At 40.4% G+C, this 16,869-nt stretch overlaps 1 protein-coding gene across 1 annotated transcript in view; it reads right to left on the reverse strand.

The window, feature by feature from the left end:
* Positions 1-1,648: 1,648 nt before the first annotated feature.
* GRPR (gastrin releasing peptide receptor) overlaps positions 1,649-16,869 on the reverse strand; it is a 76,754-nt gene continuing 61,533 nt past the window's right edge. Inside the window, exons 2-3 of the mRNA XM_070751807.1 lie at positions 9,908-10,259; positions 1,649-3,368 (exon numbers count right to left, since the gene is read on the reverse strand). Of these exons, the coding sequence (XP_070607908.1) occupies positions 2,964-3,368; positions 9,908-10,259 (757 nt within the window). The 3' untranslated portion in view covers positions 1,649-2,963. The remainder of the gene's footprint in view (positions 3,369-9,907; positions 10,260-16,869) is intronic.

Here is a 16,869-nt window from a genome sequence, read left to right on the forward strand (position 1 = left end):
GTAGTTTACAAATTTAATCTTGTCTAGTGTCCTAAGATTATATGGAGCACACTTCCTGTCTCTTGTCCTAAACAGCTGATTGTAAGTAACATGACCTTTTGAAATGACAACTCACATGGAGTTTTATAGCTGCATTTATTTTATGAGCGAGCAATTTGAAAGGAAAGGTACTTCCCTTCTGATAAGATGCTGCAAAATTGTAATGGGAGATCATTTCAGATATTACCATATTTGATGATTTGGCTATGTGTATATATGTTTCAGTTTGGCTCATTTTATCCTATGCTGCTGCAGCAAAAAATAAAATAAAATAGCTATTAAAGTCTTGATCTTGATAGCTATTATTTTTTCTGTTCTTATTAAATTTGTTTTAGAAGTCACCTGCAGTAACTAGATATTGTAGGCTTCAGCCATAGTTTGGTTTGTTTTATAGTACCTATGTCTGCTACTTATTGTTTTAATAAATAGCATGAGATCTAAGTAGAATTTAATGTAACTTAATTAATATTGATAGAAGTCAAGCTCAGTATTGATGTCTTCATGATCCATGATTACTTTCTTCCATTAAACTTTGAATTTCTGATATTGTTGACTTTTAATTTCCAACATTCCTTTAGGAAACACGATTTACTGTGAGATATGTTATATGTTGTGGTTCCATAACATCTGGCAGACCAGTTTGTTTACACGATGTGCTTGTAATTTGATTTTGAAAAATACCAAGCAACATTTTTTTAGCATTTAGGTATTGCTTTGTTATAGATTTTGTAAGAATCAGTGGGTAAGACATCAAGCTAGAAAGCAGAAGATCATGAGTTCATGCCCTTCTTAGCCATGAAAGCCAACTGGGTGTCTCTAGGGTAGTCACTCTCTTTCAGCCCAACCCAGCTTGCAGAGTTGTTATGGGAAAAAGTGGAGGAGGTTACTAGGTATGGTCAACATCTTCAGTTATTTGTAAAAATAATAAAGGCAGCATAGAATAAAATAAAATAAAAGCCAAATATTTACTTGTTTTAATGTTTTAGTAATTAGAAACCAGAATGTGGAGGGAGACAGCATTTCAAAAAGTAGGTGTGAAGCTAGGACAAAAACTAAATTTTATTTTATTTATATTTAAATTAATTTTAATTTAAATTTAGTATAATTGTTCTGCCATCCCATATTTATGAATTTTCTTTTCCCGTTATATCCAAAATTATAACATCATAACTATTTTTGGAAGTCTTGCCAGTGCTTTTCCCATGGCTAATCTGCCTCTGGGGAATCAAACTAAGAACAAGACAAACTTTAAGATAGCTATTCTCCATCATGTTTCAGCTATTCACCAGATGTTAAAAATGTTTTCACCATTGCAAAATCTGGAATTTCTATTTGTTTTGAGTCTATTTATATCAAAACATTTGAACTATACAACTTATATAATCTGGAAGTATAATGGTGCAGAAGAAGAAAAATGGTTGAGATTTTAGCCATGGTCACTTACATCATTACTATAGTCTATTTTTGAAAATGTAAGGAAAACATGGAAATTACATTTGTTCACCATAACAAAACATGTATAGAGCACAATATGGCTTATCTTGACAACACTGATGCATGGGCTAAAGACATTTTTATAAAAACTTTATAACATTTGAAGAAATCAGTGCTTTACTTTCCCCACAGTCCACCCTACATATGGTAAAATGCATAATGAAGCTTACATTTATTGAAATGTCACCACTTTCACATTCAAATTATATACAATAATCTTTTGCATTCAAATAGGGGCAAGGTACTGAGACAAACACCAATAAACTGAATTTTCTTTACATCTTTTAAAAAACACCATGAATTAATACTGCCTGAAAAATCACTGGGAACACCAAGTTGTCCTTGGAGCAATATCCACAGGGTTGCCTATATACATGGAAATTTTGAGATTATTAGACCTGAATATTTTGGCTTTGCAGAAAAACACCCTACTCAGAACTGCCTATATATGCAGACATTACCTTAACATCTCTTATGCATGTGGTTAGGACTTGAACTGTTTGAGTGTGGACAAATAGAGATTCTATTATTTTATCAATAGAAACTGAGAGACTCTGTAAAAATCTAAGATATCATCCCAAGGGAGAAGAACAATCTCAGATAACAGATAACATTTATCTGTTAACTGAATACAAGTGCATGACATTGTTGAGCCTTGGCTTTTAAAGTTCTTCAGTTCAAGGTCCAGCTGAACTTCTACTTAAAAAAAGAGAACTTAAATACCAATAGTGTACTAGAAGTGGGGAAGGTAAGAAGAAAGGTTGAGAAGGGAGAAAAAAAAGCTGGGTTTGCTTTTTGTACATCACAGAAAACCCAGTGAGGGACAGGCTCATTCCAGCATTTAAATAAAAGTCCAAAGCTTCATATATCAAAAATAGCTTCTCTAAAACTATTTTCTTTCATTAAACCCCCTGCCTTTGTTTGGCTTTAGAGCAGCATTTCCCAATCTTGGCCCATTGAAGTTGTATGGATTTCGTCCTCCAGAATTCCCAGGCGGTCAGGCTGGCTGGGGAATTCTGCGAATTGAAATCCACACTTCTTCAAAGGGCTAAAGTTGAGAAACACTATGTTAGACCACCCTTTATCTAACATTCCTCCAAGTATTTCTTTATTCCAAATCTCAGAGTTCTTGGCTTGTGTGGGAATGGCAGATGTTGCAGTCCCTTCACATCTGCAAAGCATCGGACTAGAAAATGTGATTCACACCATGTGAATGAAAATGGACCAGCATGTTATAATACAAAATCATAAAAACAAAATGCAGGTATGGACAGCCCTTTAAGTCTGCATTATTATTTTTTCTTGCACACTGCTTAATTTATGGTCTGGTCACAGAACCATTTTTATGTACATACCGGTATGTACATTTGTTGTTGATTACATACAAATAGGCAGCAATCGTTAGTAGGCTCTTGCAGTGAGCATTAATTTCATGTGTACTGTGCATTTTCTTCATGGCAGTTGTGGTTGCCATTAATAAAACTGAAGGTGATCATGGACTGCTGGTTGGTGCTCTTCAAAGATGTCATCCGGGTGGTGCTTCTGGCTGTACTCTGCGATCGAATGAGAAGACGGGTTTTATAACAAGATAACTGGTGATTAAACTGTTTTCGAAAACTTTTGCTAAGCAAGTACAAGGCAAAAGGGTTTATGCAAGAGTTAATAAATGCCAATATTCGAGCACAAAGAGAAGTGACAAAGTGCAGGACCGATGTATCCACTTCTGAATAATGGTATGACCGATATAAGTAGATGATATGGTTAGGGAGCCAACAGAAAGCAAAGATACAGACAAAAACTAGCACTGTCTTGGCGAGGCGTTTCCGAGATTCCATCTGAAAAGAAAAAAAAGAGAGATTAGCTCAACAATATTTAAGATAACATGGAACCCTATGTTTAGTTTTAGTTATCTAGACAGTAATACATGAATGCTCACATAGACTTCCAGTTCTCTTGGCTCATTCATTTATTTATTTTCTTAGAGAATGATAGTTAGAATCACTCTTGAAATTAGAATGATTCTAAATATCACTCATGCTTTGCATCCCTGATTACAGCCATTTGAAGTCCCATCCAAGTACTGATGTTCTATGGGAATACGACTTTTACCTTCTTTATATTTTAGGACCAAATTGTAGTGTAATTATGTAGGCGGAGACCCAGGCTATCTTTTTAAAATAGTGCTCCATTTTTATGTTTGATTCTTGATACTCAGCATGAGAAGCAGCCATGTTTTCTGCATTAAATCTCATATGCTACAAGACCAGATTTTGACCCTCATATCAGTCACTTATGGATGCTATTATAGAGTATACAAGCTTTACCGCAAGGGGCAGGGTAACTATAGCTCATCATGTTTAGCAATGGCAGTCTTTGTCTTAACCTGATACAAACTAGGTGTTACAGCAAATCATAATATGATTTAGTATTTTTCCATCTATGTTTAGATGTTCTTGTGCGGTGGCAACTTTACCTAGTCGGTATGCTCCCAAGTGTGCTCCCATAATGAAAAGAATCACTGAACTTTTGAAAAAAAGCCACCATAGTCATTGACAATTTATACGTCATTGCTACCTGTTTCCCATATATTGGCTTTCCTGAAGCCAAGCATTTGAAACTATTTTTACATACAGTTTTTATGATATTTATAGGCATCGTGAGCAATTACTATTACAAATGGTTCTAACCTTGCCTTATAATGCAACCATGATTGGTTTGATTTTCATCTCCTTCTTATTTTAATCTGGTATTCTTTTGTTCAAGGTTGCAAACCTACTCTATTTACTTGTCTTTATATATGCATTATCTTGAACAAAAGAATGCTATTGGGGATGAAGTCAGCATTGAATAATAAAGAGACTTCAAAGTCACTGTTTGCGAAACTCTCCTTTGTCCTTTTAAACTGAGATATAATATTTTCTTCAGCTAGCCTCAGAGATATAACTATTTTTGAAAATAATCCTATATGAGAGGAAGTACTGCATACAATTATGAATACAACAACCCCTAATGACTAATATGGTGTGAACATAACAACAAAAGAGCCATTGTGCAAGAGAGATCTAACTCTTTCTCATTGTAAGACCAGCCTCTTCTCTTAATGCAAGAAATATTAGCAGAAATGAACATTTGTGAATCAGAAGCATTTAGCCCAGGGTGTCAAACTGACAGCCATAGGACAGATGCATCACATACAGACAGAGGTGGGCTGATACCCAGGTGGGGGGGGGACGCAGTGGGGTAGTGAAAATGGAGCTCCACCCCAGAGCACCCAATTTGTACTGAAAGATGTTGAAAGAAAATGTAGGGCGTCCTACATAAGCCACGCCCACAGTGTGGTAGTAAAAAGTTTGGTAGCCCTTCACTGCATACAGGCCACACCTATCCCAGCTCTGCGAATGGGAAAAAACCATTGTGAAATGTCATGTGACAACAACGTGATGTGGCAAGTTTGACACCCATGCTTTAGAGCATGATGAGAAATAAGCTCAGATAGTTGTGAAGCAATGAAGATTCTCTAGCAAAATGGGGGGAATAACTTCCATTGAAAGCATAGTGAATACAGTAGTGAGTTGATGCTCTTGACTTATGTGCACTTTCTCCCTTAACCAACATCAGCGCTCAGAACCAGCTGATTACACAACTAGAAACATTTTTTTAAGGAGGCCAAAAATATGTAGAAAAGCAAAAACTATATATAGCAATTAACCAAAATCTGTAGCACCCTCCAAAATCCTGGATTTTGTACTTTTCTTTTTATTTAAAGCCTACATGAAGCTATGGAATAGGTCAACATATTTTTAGTCCTCCGAATGTATGTTCCATCACATATTTATAGTAGTTAAGAACAGAGTGCTAAATTATATAATTTCATATTATCCAGATAGCTAACAAAGGGCTCTATAAGCCAAACTTCTATTATAGTATTATGTAGTATTATATATTACGGTAATAGTTTTATATAAGTAATACAGGATGATCTATTATATCATATAGTAATATTATATGAATGCTACTTAAATGCTATTTAAAGACACAGAAGCCCTAAAATGTACTGGTTCATATGGGAGGACATACTGAGGTTGGAAGTATTCTGGTTTTTCCCATTCCAGTATTTGTGACATGAGTGGAATTATTCAAAGCCTGTTGTTTAAAGTTAAAGTTCTTTGTAATTAATGTATAACCTTCTATATAAATGGGTATATGGCAATTAGCCCAATGTAAATAGAAAATTTATTACAGTCAGCAATGAAATGTAAAATTTAAAAAGTAGTATAAAGGGGAAGGAGGGAACAAGGGAGGGAGGGAAGGAGGCAGGCAGGCAGGCAGAAAATTCAGCAAAGGATGTGAATAAGATTGTTTTGCCACTGTAACTATAGATCTTGATGGGAATGTCAGGACTTATGTCTGGAAGGTGACACAGCATCTTGCAACTCCATCTAGAGTTGGAGATGAGAACAGAAAAAATTGCTGTGATGGAAGCAATTCACCCCTTAGTCAAAAAAGTGCTAGAAAGTTGTCAAGGTAGTATGGAAACTAGTTCATTTCAGTTTCCTTCTGACACAGGGCAATGATTGTCCTTTTGAAAGTAAAGGTAACTCATTTTCCAGTAGTCATTCAGGCATATAATTTATAATACATCCTTACACAAAATATACTTAAAACGCAATAGGGCCTAGCAATAATGTTCAAATTTCTAATTGCTAGATAACCATTTTTACCATATGGATATTGTCTGTTGCATTACTAAAATTTGCCATTGGAATGTTGGAATGAGAAAATCAGCAGTATCAAGAGCATCTTTCTTGCCATTCTAAAGCTGTTTTTCCATATCTCATCATTCCTTATGCACTGTATGTAATGAAAGCCTTAATTAATGAATGGTAGGAATGAAATAACCAGAACAAATAAGTCAGCGCCCATTACCATTCTCATTGAATGAATAACTTTGCAAAACCATTCTATCTTGATTGTTGTATGACTGTTCAGCCACACAACATGAGCTATGCTTCTTCTGCTTCCCATCTACTTCTCAAAATGGTTGGAAGTGTTTTAAAAATTTGGAAAATTGCTAGAAGCAACACAAATTGCCCAGAATTTCTGGGAGTTAGGCAAAATACTCAGTGTACAGTATATAATATATTATTATGATTAGTCGCACAGTCAGCCAGATGTTAACACTGAATTGGGATTTTTATCTACCTGTTGAATCATTCCCAAGGACCTAAGGTAGGCAGATGTAGTTGTTAAAGGTAAACTGCAAGATAAACTGTTCCAAGTAAAGCTGCCTTTTGCAATTGACGGATGCTGATGTTGTTCAATGTTTTGGAACTGCACCCAAGATGCCTATTATTATTGGTACTATCTTTACTTTAAAAAAAAAAAACCAAACCAGAGTTGTTCTACTTCTATTCACAAGTCTTTGAATTTTGTGATATTCTCCTCTTATTTCTCTTCTATTCAGTTCTATTCAGTTCAAAGGTTTTACAGTCCTGAGGCCAGACACAAACAAAATATTGAATAAAAGAAATATTACATCCATAATGTATCTTTCTCTATCATTTCCATTTATATATCTGTTATCAGGATTCCAAATAGCATCCACAATGCAAGGTCCAAAGCAAGGTATTCCTCAAAGTATTCCTCAACTTATTAGCAGAGCCATGTTGGCACATCTGGGAGAAACCCGAATCTGAAGTCCCCAGGGTTTCTCCCCCCAGTTGAAAGTTCAAGTCCTTGTCCCCGCTCCCTCAAGTCCATCATGTTCTGTCACCCACTCGGCTGCTTCCATCTTGTTCATCCCTTCAGTTATCACATTGATCAGTTCTCAATCAACATACACCCAGACTTGGTGCAAGAAACAGGCCAGCTTCTGGGGCTCCTCATGAAAAGTGTTGCAGAACTGAGGGGCTACACTGGGGCTGGTTGGATGGTGGCTTGCTTTTGGGCATCTGGCTAAATGATTGCCTGCGGCTGGGGCCCTCACAGTTGCACACCCATTGGTGGCAGTGGCTGGGCTATCCTCAGCTTGGCTCCATCGGTAGGAAAATGTTCCTGTGGTTGCAGCTGAGCTTGCACACGAGGCTGCACTGCCCTGAACATCGGTACAGAATTCGGTGGCTGCTTTGTCTCCAGAGCCCATTGGCACTGTGCCCATCTCATGCCTGGGAAGAAAGCCCCCCTGCTGGGGCTTGCCTTGGTGGTACAAAGCCAAAGTTCAGCAACTGGCCTGGGGTCAGCAGGCTCTTGAGCCCAGGCTGTTGGATCATCTGTGCTTCGGGGCGGAGGTTGCCCACATAGGCTTTGCCCTGGTGGAGAGACTTGCTGGAGTCTTGTTCATTGCAGCTTGGAATGAGGCTGAATCTCCACTCAAATGGGCCACTGGGTCCCACTTTGGGAAAGAGAATGTTGGCTGGGCCAAATTTCATCTTGTGGCCTCGGGTCCTGAATGGGAGTTGGTCCAGCTTATGCTTAGTCTTTCAAACTGGCTGGAGATCTGGATCAGCAATTGGGTACATAACAATGGCTGGGAACCCTCATCCCCAGAGCATCTGATCAGCGTAAATTTCGGATGTCTCCACTCATGGGCCTAGGCTGATCCTGCACCCAGGTGTAGCTCCCATAGCTGTTCCAAGGGAGAGCTCAGCCCTCTGTGCCTTGAGTGGTCAGCTCTTGCTGAGAGGCATTCAGGGGTTGGCTGTTTGCGCCAGACTCCCCAACTGGTATTCCCTCTATGCGGACTCATCAACTTCCACTATAGTTTTGAAAGGAATGTAGAGTGTATTGATGTGAATACATGACCTGTCCTCTATTTGCTTCCCCATGGCATGCTTCTCTTCCTCCATCTTCCTTGAGTCTTCACACTGTACAATGCCAGGTCAGCACTGGGGCACAGGACCCTGAACAGCACCCTGAGGATTTGGGGTAGCTGGATGAATTTTAAGAGAGATTCACAGTTCCAAATAGCATCCAGAATTAAATCTGAGTCTAAGGTAAAGTATTCCTCAAATTCAATTTATTAGCAAAGCCATGTTGGCACATCTGGGAGAAACCTGTATTTGAACTCCCCAGGGTTTCTCCACCCAGTTGAAAGTTCAAGCCCTTGTCCCCACTTCCTCAAGTCCATCACGTTGACGAATCTCCAACTGCCAACTTGGCAGGATCCACCCATCTCCTTCCATCCAGGTGCAGGAGTACGAAGACAAAAGATGACCTTGACTATCTAGAAATAATTTGTTATGGCTAAATATATACAGCTCTCATGCCATTTGCCCTCCTAAATTCCCACAGTAAAGAATGTATATTAAAAGACTATAAAGTGTGGCAGGCCAAAGACCTAAAATACCTTCGGCCTGACAACTGTATCTGTATTTATCTGTGCATATGACTTTGTCTGTCTGTCTACCTCTGTCTTTGTCTTTGTCTCTGTCTCTCTTTTATCTATATTATTGTGCATAAGAGAAACATATTAATAATGGAGTCAGAATAAGTAACTAAATTAAATACAAATAAAATACTATTATAAAATGCTCCAATCCCAGCATACAAGAGTAGCACAGAACTGGGTGATTAGTAAGGTTATTTTTTTAGTTTTTGTCTGAGACTAATATCATAAACAGAAATTGCACTCCCTACCTGGAAATTTCTTCAGGACAAGATACATCTTCTATTCTGCTATCTGTAGGTACTGCAGTGTCCACTATTCAGAGATTTTTGTCTATCATTTCAACAATTGTTTAGACTTGTGTTTTGTGTGGCAGGTGCTTATCTGCTTGAATTGTGAAATCCCAGAGTTCTTTAGCTTCTTCTAGTTTTTTTCAATGATAATAGTTGCAGCTTTGAAGAATTCTTTGCTAAATCCAAATGACAAATACAGAACTGTTTTCAGAATGAAGGGAGAATCAGATAATGTGGTGGGAAGGAAGAGGATCAATGAGTAATATATCCACATTTTCATTCATTTTCCATATTAGTATCCTTGGGGAGACGGCAAAAACCCAGGATAGCACTCTGAGAAGTACATGTCCATTGGACATATACTGCAGAACTAACCTAAAGCATCCCAAATGGGTGAAAATCAAGCATAAGAAGCATAATGTGGTAAAACTCTATATCCATTCTTTGTTGCAGACTTGTACCTTGAAGATAGTACATAGTACTTTGCCAAAATGATGTCATCCCAATGTGTTTGATGGTTTTCTATGCTGTCTGGAATATTTCAATCCCAGTAGAGCTGAATAAACTATTCTGAATATCTGGACACAGCACACAGTTTTATGTTTCTATGTTTTATGTTAAACTATTTTCAGTTGGGAGCTGTGAAATTTTGATGATGTGTATGTGTATATATCCTTGTAAATCAAACATGACATACCTGCTTTCTAACCTGAATAGTTCCTTCCACTGGCAGATTGCAAGCACTCCGAATCAGATTTTTTGCAATGAAATAATAATATACTGAAATAACAGACAAGGGGATTATGTAAAAGATGAGAAAGGAAGCCATGGATTGAATTTTTGGATGCAGTTCATTGGTAAGTGGGTAAGGTGTGCAACTAATAAATGTTTTATTAGTGCCCTTGTCATAAAAATGACGCAAGTCTGAAAACACAGCCTCTGGAATGGCAAGCAGCATGGAGAAAATCCAGATTGTAGCAGCTTTCAAACAAATCTTCAGCAGGGCATGTGAAGCTTGGATGTCCATTGGTCTCACTATGGCTTTATACCTAAAGACAAGATAAAGAGATCTGTTATTGACCAAATCAGAGGATTTTTATAGGACAAAATCTTATTTATTTATTTATTTGTAAAATGTGTACAACTTTTGGGGTGGTGGTGGAGATGGTTCCTTAAATGTTAAAGCAGGAATGTACCTTTTGCTGCATTTCTCCACCCTAGGCACCTCAATCTAAGTATATTGAATTGTGGTATCCCTTTTGTTGAACATGAATGGTCATTCATTTACAAAGGCACTAAATCTCCTTTTGCAGTGATGGTGAACCTTTTTTTCTTCACATATGCACAAATGCCCACATCCTTAATTCAATGTCTGGGGAGGGTGAAAACAGCTCCCCCCCCCAAGGTCCTCTGGAGGCCGGAAATGGCCCATTTCCTGACTTCCGGTGGGGCCAGTGGGGCCATTTTCCACCCTACCCAGGTTCTAGAACAGTGATTTTCAACCTTTTTTTTGAGCCATGGCACATTTTTTACATTTACAAAACCTTGGAGCACATTGAGGGGGGGGGGGTAAAAAAGTTTGGACAAAAAAATTATCTCTCTCTTCCATCCTTTTGCTCTATTTCTCTCTCCCTCCCTTCTTTTTTCTCTCTCTCCATCCCTCTTCCTTTCTCTCTTTCTTTCTTCCTCTCTTTTTTGCTCTCTTTCTCCCTTCCTCCCTTCCTCTATGTCTTTCTCTCTCCCACCATCCCTCCCTCCCTCCCTCTCTTTCTTTTTCTTTCTCACTCTCTCTTGCTCTCTCTCTTGCTTTCTTTCTCTCTCTTGTTCTCTTTCTCTCTCTTGCTATCTTTCTCTCTCTTGCTTTCTCTATCTCTCTCTTTCTTTCTCTCTCTCTCTCTTTCTCTCTCTCTCTCTTGTTTTCTTTCTTTCTTTCTCTCTCTCTCTTTCTTTCTCTCTCTCTCTCTCTTGTTTTCTTTCTTGCTTTCTTTCTCTCTCTCTTTCTTTCTTTCTCTCTCTCTTGTTTTCTTTCTTGCTTTCTCTCTCTCTCTTTCTTGCTTTCTCTCTCTTGTTTTCTTTCTCTCTCTGAGCTTCGCAGCACACCTGACCATGTCTCACGGCACACTAGTGTGTCATGGCACACTGGTTGAAAAACACTGCTCTAGAGGCTTCCCTACAGTCTGGGGAGGGTGAAAATGCCATCCCCTGAGTCTTCTGGAAGCCAAAAATGCCCTCCCAAAATCAGGCGGGCACGCACATGTGCACTGCAGCTAAGCTAGGGCAACAGTTCACATGCCAGCAGATATGGCTTTTTGTGTCACCGTGGCACGCATCACTGTCCTATGGGAACTCCGCAGAAGTCAAACTGGAGATGTTAATGGGATTCAACAATTAAATAAAAATTGCAGGAAGCTCTTGAGCTGCAAGTATAAACAGGGAGAAATAATCATTTTCCTTGCTATAATCAATCTTTATTGAAAGCAAAACATCTGCCTAGTTAGTGGCACATTTTTTCTGTCTGCATATAATAGTTTAGATGGTGCCTATTTCCTTTTTTTTAAAAAAATAAATTTTATTGGTTATATACATTAAAAAGACAAAAAATATATAACAAGAAAAACTGAAAACAAACAAACAATAAAGAAGGAAGAGTGCAATAGATAGTGCCTATTTCCAAACCACAGAAATAAATGTTTATTCTTTTCTTTGATTTCCCATAGCTGATATTACATATTGCTAAATGTGCATATTTATTCTATGTATGGTTAATTTTGGAGCTGCATTTAATATCAACATATGCCAGCTAGTGCTTACCTTTTGTTTCTCACCCATGTTTCTTTGAATTACAGTAGCACAGACTGCATTGTAATGATTGCTTCCTCAGTGATGTAAAATTTTGCTAATTACATAAGTAAAAGTGAAGCTTTCTTAAGGAATTGGTTCCAGTTATGACACCAGTTAATCCAAACCTCAACTAACATTTTGTGAAAAAGGTAAGCTTCATTGAAAAATGAAGCAATTTGTTACTTTCAACAACTTTTTTTCCAGTATTTATCTCTCGATTCAGATTGATGCATAAAGATTTGCTTTGGGAAAAACAGGATGTTTCGGGTAAATTGTCACGCCTGAATTGCATTTATGTCATTATGGCGTAGCCAAAGATTGGATGTAACATTCTCCAGCTAACTGCGGTTTCCCAGTTGTCCACACTTCAATTACATTCCAGAGAAAGACCTGTATCAACACTACAGTTACTGCCAAAGAGAAGATGCACTACCCAGGTTTTCTGCTCACAAATTTGGTACAGAATATTGAAAAGATATCTTTTTTTTTGTTCAGGATTAATTTAGAATTACAGATGATAGTCTGAGACCAAACGGAAAGAAATCTATTTGTCAATTTTGCTCTTAATGCTACTGTCATACTTTTGGTAGAACTTTTGGTAGAACTATGTATTGAATGGTTATGATAAATATTTTTATCACTCAAGGTTGGAATTTATTTTTTTCTTCACAAACTGATAAAACTCTACATGGCTATTGTTAAATCGGAGTAAAGGAAGGACACGTTGTGGCCTGATTTGTTTTTATTGGTATTATGATATTTACATAAACTATTTACATATACTTATTTACGTGAATACATAATAGCTATCATACTCACAATTGTTAACTGATGACATTGATATTTTGAGACCAAACAGAAAGAAGCCTATTTCTCTATTTTGCTCTTAATGCTAGTGTCATATTTTTGCTAGATCCATGTATCTAATAGTTATGATAACTACTGTCAGCTTTTGAGGCTGGAATCTATTCTCTTTCTTGATAAAATACTACATGGCTATTATGCTCACAGTTGTTAATCAATAACATATGGTGCTTCAAAATGTAGTTTTCAAGCAATGTGACTACAAATACCTGGTGCTGTTAAATCAAGACATGAAATTTGCCATGCACAATATAAAAATGCATTGCTACATGATTCAAGGTAATTAATGCAAGTCAAAATGAATCTATGATATTGTAACAAATCTATGTCAAGCACATCTTGGTCAATGTCAAATCACAGACTGATTTATGTTTGTTCTAGATGACCATTCTTTGATAAGAAAAAGCAATATTCTAAAAGCAATATTTTTAAAATGAATGTCAGTAGAAAGTTAATCAATCCTATTGGAGCCAATAGCTTATGAAAGGCTTATCTGTGGCTTCATATTGCTCATTTTGATTATTTCAGAATTTTAGTAAAGAAAATCATGAAGCAAGTCAGTTCGCGATATTTTTAGAAGATATACAATGAAAGTAACTTTAAAATTATTTAAAATATAGGTAATCCTCGACTTACGACCACAACTGAGCTCAAAAAATCTGTTGCTAACTAAAACATTTGTTAAATGAGTTTTGCCTCATTTTATGACTTTTCTTGCCACAGTAAAGTGAATCTGGCTTCCCCATTGACTTTGGGTGTCAGAATACCACAAAAGGGAATCATATGATCCTGGGAAACTGCAACTGTCATATGTATGAATAGGTTGCCAAACATCTGAATTTTGATCATATGAACTACAGGGATGCTCCAATGGTCATAACAGTGAAAACGCTCTTAAGTCACTTTTTTCAGTGCTGTTGTAACTATTTATGGTCACTAATCAAAGCATTGTAAGTCAAGGATTACCCGTAAGGTCCTTCTTTATTAGAAAAAGAATATTATTATTATTATTATTATTATTATTATTATTATTATTATTATTATTATTAATTTGATTTGTATGCTGCCCCTCTCCAAGGACTCGGGGCTCACAACATATCAAAACAATATACAATATACATATCTAAAAAATCCAATTAATATAGCTAAAAAACTTTAAAAACTCTAATAACATTTAAAATCATTCATTTCCATTCACATAGCAAGACATACTACACTCATCGGAAAGGGGTCTAGGGTCTAATGGCCCCAAGCCTGGTGGCACAGATAGGTCTTTAAGCTTTTATGGAAGGTGAGGAGGGTGGGGACAATGCGAATCTCTGGGGGGAGCTGATTCCATAGGACCAGGGCCCCTACAGAGAAAGCTCTTCCCCTAGGTCCCACCAAATGAAGGAGGTAAGGATAGGAAGGATGGCGCAGGGCCAGTTAAACGGCACCTGCCTGCTGGGGGTAAATGGGCCCAGCCCAGTTAAGCTGGGAGTTTCTGGAGGAGTTGTTTGGGAGTATCGCCCTTGCAGGAGGGCGGCTGCCCTCTTGCAGGGTTCTTACCGAGGGGTTCAGGAGCCCATGTGTTGGGCCTAGGAAGGCCTTCATGCCTGACAACCTTAGATCGGTTGTGGGGCATGAAGACATCATTTCCAGAAAGAGGTGGCCGAGGGCAGGGTATTGGGACCTTTCCTGTGCCCACCCTCGCCAGCTCTTCGGGTCTCCCCCTTGGGGGTGGTTCCTAAGAAGGCTAGTGGTGGATTTAGATTGATTCACCACCCTGCCATCCCAAGGGGAGAATCAGTGAATGATTTCATTCCTGATGAGCTTTGCTCGGTCTGCTATGCGGCTGTTGCGGCGCAGGCGGAGTAACAGTCGGACACAAAGGTGTGGGTATAAATAGGGTCACTTTTATTAAACAAAATTCAAATTAACTATTTAGCCAATTAAACCACGTGACCTGCAAAGGTGCATAAATCAAATGGGGGCGGAGTTAACTTTGCAACAAACTCACTTGAGCAACTCTAGGGCGAAAGCTCCTTGCCCGGGTGCAGGGTCAGGTAAAATTACACCTGCCCCCTGCCCAATGCTACGCCCCCACGGCGTGTGGGATGGCTCGCCACTGGTCTCTGATACGCCACAGGCAGCGAGCCACAGGAGCGACCCCCTCCCCGAACCCAAGCCGGTCGAGCCCTGTAATCCGAGAAGGAGATCGCCCCTCACCTCAGTAGAGGTGCCCCTAAAGGAGATCACACAGTTGCTGCTTACGCCCATTTCCGCCCCCTTTCGGCCGTCCCCCCCCCCCAGTGACCTTGAGGGGGGGGGCACTAGTTGGTGAGACCACCCCCTAACCACACACTCCCACGCACAGAGTGGAGTAGGCGAAACAACAGCCACAATTCGGCCAATTCCTTGTGACTGCAAAAAATTCCTACTCGGCCCCACCGAGGGCGACCCATCATATGCACCCTGTAACAGAGGGAGGGTGGGCGGGTGTCCCGCGCCAGCGGGCAGGAGGCACTGCGCCACGAGGCAGCCCCTTTTGTAGGGCTGCCTCCCTCCTGCCCGGTTCACTGGGTGACCGAGCACCCAGGCGCTGCGCTGCGGCCCCCGGGGATGACGTGGGGTCCGCAGGCTCCGCCCCAACATGGCGGCCTCCTTCCCCGGCCCACGCCGCAACCCTCGCCAGCGGTGAGTCGCCAGCGGCATTGTCACGGCAGTAGCCATGGTTAGGAAGTGTGGAGTAGGAGCCCTTATGGGTACATGCGACATCAAGTCGGCATCCTCCCCATACACCCAGACGATTTTGAGCTCCTGGGCTTCCACTTCAAGGGTGGCTTTTATGGGGATAGAGCAGTACCAATGGGATGCTCTACATCTTGCTCCCTGTTCGGGAGCTTTAGCACCTTCTTGGAGTGGGCGCTCAGGAGGCGCACTGGTCTGGGTTCGGTCATTCACTTCCTTGATGACTTCCTGTTGGTGGGGCCTGCGCATTCAGAGCAATGTTCTGCCCTGATGCGGGCCTTCGAAGCCCTTTGCGCTCAATTGGGGGCCCCTTTGGCACCAGAGAAGACTGAGGGCTCCCCCACCAGGATTACTTTTCTGGGTCTTGAATTGGACTCGGAGGAGCAATCTTGCAGTTTGCCCCTAGACAAGCTGCTCAAGGTCCAGAGCGAGCTCGACATAGTTTGGGTAGTCGGAAGGTAACCCTTCGTCAGCTGCAGGAACTTGCCGGGCTTCTTAACTTTGCCTGCCGGATAATAGCCCCCGGCAGGGCTTTTTCCCGGAGAGTAGATACTGCGATGAAGGGGCTACATTTGCCCCATCATTGTACCCGCCTGAGCGCTGGGGTCAAAGATGACCTGCGTGTATGGCAGGGTTTTCTGGCCCACTTCAATGGTCTGTCCTTTTGGAGGCATGAGCTTCTTTTGGAAGCAGAATTGCAGTTATGCTCGGACGCTGCGGGGACCCGTGGGTTCAAGGTTATCTTAGGCAAACAGTGGGCCATTCCATATGGCCTCCAGGTCAAAGATCCTGGAGCTCTCCCCACTGATAGTAGCTTTAGACTGTGGGGAGAGCGGTTTAGGGACAAAACTGTGCACTTTTGGTGTGACAACCTGGCTGTAGTCCACATTGTGAATGCCCTGTCCTCTTAAACAACAGGGTCATGCGGCTTTCCCGCCATTTCGTGCACAGGTCGTTGTCCCTAAATGCCCTGTTTCTGGCTCGGTACGTCCCTGGTCTAGACAACGGGATCGCTGACGCCTTGTCCCGTGGTCAGTTGTCCAGGTTTTGGACCCTGGCTCCGTGGGCTCGTGCGTCACCGGAAGCCTTCCCCGACCACCTTTGGAGCCTGGGGGGCTCTCGAGCAGTGGGGGACTGAAGCCAACAGGACCATGGCCCGCTCAGTGGCACCAAGCACCTTGAGGGCATATCAGAACGCAGATAAGGAGTTTTGGGATTTCGGGC

This window comes from Erythrolamprus reginae, chromosome 4 (assembly GCF_031021105.1).
Source record: "Erythrolamprus reginae isolate rEryReg1 chromosome 4, rEryReg1.hap1, whole genome shotgun sequence".
Taxonomy (NCBI): Eukaryota; Metazoa; Chordata; class Lepidosauria; order Squamata; family Dipsadidae; genus Erythrolamprus; species Erythrolamprus reginae.